At 29.7% G+C, this 2,878-nt stretch overlaps 1 protein-coding gene across 1 annotated transcript in view; it reads right to left on the bottom strand.

Moving 5' to 3' along the window:
• Positions 1 to 496: 496 nt before the first annotated feature.
• rgcc (regulator of cell cycle) overlaps positions 497 to 2,878 on the bottom strand; it is an 8,465-nt gene continuing 6,083 nt past the window's right edge. The window contains exon 5 of the mRNA XM_061879657.1: positions 497 to 1,045. Within this exon, the coding sequence (XP_061735641.1) occupies positions 1,038 to 1,045 (8 nt within the window). The 3' untranslated portion in view covers positions 497 to 1,037. The remainder of the gene's footprint in view (positions 1,046 to 2,878) is intronic.

A 2,878-nucleotide genomic window follows, 5' to 3' on the forward strand; every position in this document is an offset into this window, starting at 1 on the left:
ACGACCTCATACTCCAAACATTAGTTTTATTCTCATTTTGAGAGAATAAGAACATTTTTCTTGTAATATTACAACATTTTGTAGGAAAATGTAGATGTCCCTCATAATATTATGTCTAAATTCTGACAATATGAGCACTTTATTTTTTTATTTATAATATAACACCTTTTTCTCATGACACAACATTATTCAGATTACATTGTGACCTTTTTCTGGAAATATGGAAATACTTTATTCTCCTGATATTTTGACTTTTCTTTCTCAAAGCTTTAGGCTTTTATTATTATTTTATTTTTTAAACTTTGTTTTTTTTCTTACAATATCTTTTTTTGTAATAATTGTGATTACCTTATTCTCACCAGAATATTATTACTACTAATATATCAATGTCATATTATTATGAGAAGCTTTTGTTGCAAAGTGAAACTAATAGCAAAACCATATTTTAAACATTTAGAATATCAATGTATTTTTAAATAAAACAAACTCCAGCAAGTATTTTATGAACAACCTCATTTTTAATGTGATGTCAGGCAGATGTTAGCTGTCATAATATTGCTTTCCATACATTTCTTCGTATTTTTCACCAACATTTTGTGACCATTTCAATAATTAGTATTTACATCTGGTACAAAAATATATATATCAGAAAAAAGACCAATGCATTTACAATATCAAGCTCTATAAAATTACAAATATATTCCTTTTACAAAAACAACAACTTTTTTCGTGAGGGATTCTAAGCTGATCTTATTTGTGGCCATAATAACAAATACAGTATCATCATCATAATAATAATAATAATAATAGTATAATAATTATAATATTCCAGTGTGGCAGACAGTCCAGTCGCTGCGGCAGGTGGCGTGGAGCCAGTAGACTAGAGCGTGGACTAGACTCCAGGACAACGTGGAGCCAACAAGCAGCTGCTTCCTGTTGGCCGCTTAGCAGGTGGGCGTGGTTCAGTCAGGGGGCAGGTATGTGGGGGGCAGGTATGTGGGGGGCGGGGGGCTCCAAGACTGCTGCCAGTCCCCATGTCACATGCCTGAAAGGGACAAGACGGATGATTGGACAACATTAACGTGTGAAAACATTTTTCTTGCTCTTCTTCAACCAATAAACATATCAGTAACATTACCACTTTTTCACCCAATATATCTTATTTGTATTATTTACCTATACTGCACTTCATACTCATTACTGTAAAATTATCTCTTTTGTTTTTTTTTCTGGATTTAAAATTGTAAAATGCCTACTTTACTCGCATTTAATTGCGACTTTTTATGTTTAGCATATTGATTTCTGCAAAAAGTGTGATATTAGCTTGAAAAATTACACAATTTTTTATTGTAAATTGCAATGTTTATTTTTTAACTCTCAGAACTTTATTCAGATTTTTTTCTCTTAATCTTAAATATTCTATTTAATTTGTTTTGTAATTTCACAACTTGTTTTCCAGTAAAATTGCACTTTTTGTTTTTGAAATAGTCTGACCTTTTTTTAGTGAAATTTTATTTTTTATTGAAATATTAATTTATTTTGGCTAAAATAGACCTTTTTAAAATAATATTGAGACTTTTTTTTCCCACTAAAATTGAACATTAGTTTTTGAAATACGCTAACTTTTTTCTCATAAAATCAAACTTTAGTTTTTGAAAAAAATCTGACTTTTTTCTTGTAAAATTGCAAATGTTTTCCATGTAAAACTGCACCTTTAAAAACACTCATAAAAAAAATTATTCTTTAAAACTTTTTTTATAAAAAATGTTTTCATAAATGCAACTTTTATTTAGTTTTTACCACTTTGTTGTCAAAACATTAACTTTTTTCTTTTTAAATTGCACTTTTATTTTTTAAATACCGTATTTCCTTGAATTGCCGCCGGGGCGTTAATTAATTTAAAACCACTTCTCACTCCTGCGCTTACCAAAGGCATGCGGTAAAAGTAAGCATGCGCTAATTATTTTAAAACCTCTTTTCACTCCGGCACTTACCAAAGGCATGCAGTAAACATTTGAGTGTGATTTAAGCCTGGACCTTAAAGCCTACTGAATAGCTCTTAATCTTCTTCCCCTTATGCGATTTCAAATTACCGGTATTGAAATCAGCCTCCTCCATTTTGAAAATGATGACAGGGAAAGTGTCACTCGTGACGTCACGAGTTTGACCAGGCGGTAATACTAAGCGTGCGCTAATTATTTTGCGAAACGAGTTTGACTCGGCAGTAATTTACGGCAGGCGCATACTATATGCCCTGCGGCAATTCAAGGAAATACAGTATTCAAATGTTTTCTTTTAAAATTTCACATGTTCCTCGTGATCTTGCCCTTTAAAAAAAAAGGTATAATTCTATTCTTGGTATCTGATTTTTACCACTTTATTGTCAAAACATTACTTTCCTTTTTTCACAAAATTGCACATCTTTTCCTCGTAAAATTGTCCTTTTAGAAGAAAATACTCTATTTTTCAAATCATAAGATTTTATTTGCTGTAAATTTGCACTTTTAGCTTTAAAACATTACGTTATTCATCACGTAAAATTACACTTTTGTTTTGTAAATATTCTAACTTTTTTCTGATGAAAATATACTTTTTTTTAATTTACATATTTATTGTTTAATTTGAATTTTTTTCTCATAAACTTGCCATTTAAAAAAAAAACTATATTCTTCCAATCTTAAGATTTTTTTGCTGTATAATTGCACGTTTTATTTTCCACTTTATTGTCAAGACATTACCTTCCTTCTTTCACAAAATTGTCCTTTTAAAAGAAAATGTTCTATTTTTCAAATCATAACTTTTTTTTACTGTTAATTTGCACTTTTTGCTTTTTTCTACCACTTTACAGTTAAAACATTACGTTATTCATCACGTAAAA

The sequence above is a fragment of the Nerophis ophidion genome, linkage group LG19 (assembly GCF_033978795.1).
Source record: "Nerophis ophidion isolate RoL-2023_Sa linkage group LG19, RoL_Noph_v1.0, whole genome shotgun sequence".
In the NCBI taxonomy this organism is placed as follows: domain Eukaryota; kingdom Metazoa; phylum Chordata; class Actinopteri; order Syngnathiformes; family Syngnathidae; genus Nerophis; species Nerophis ophidion.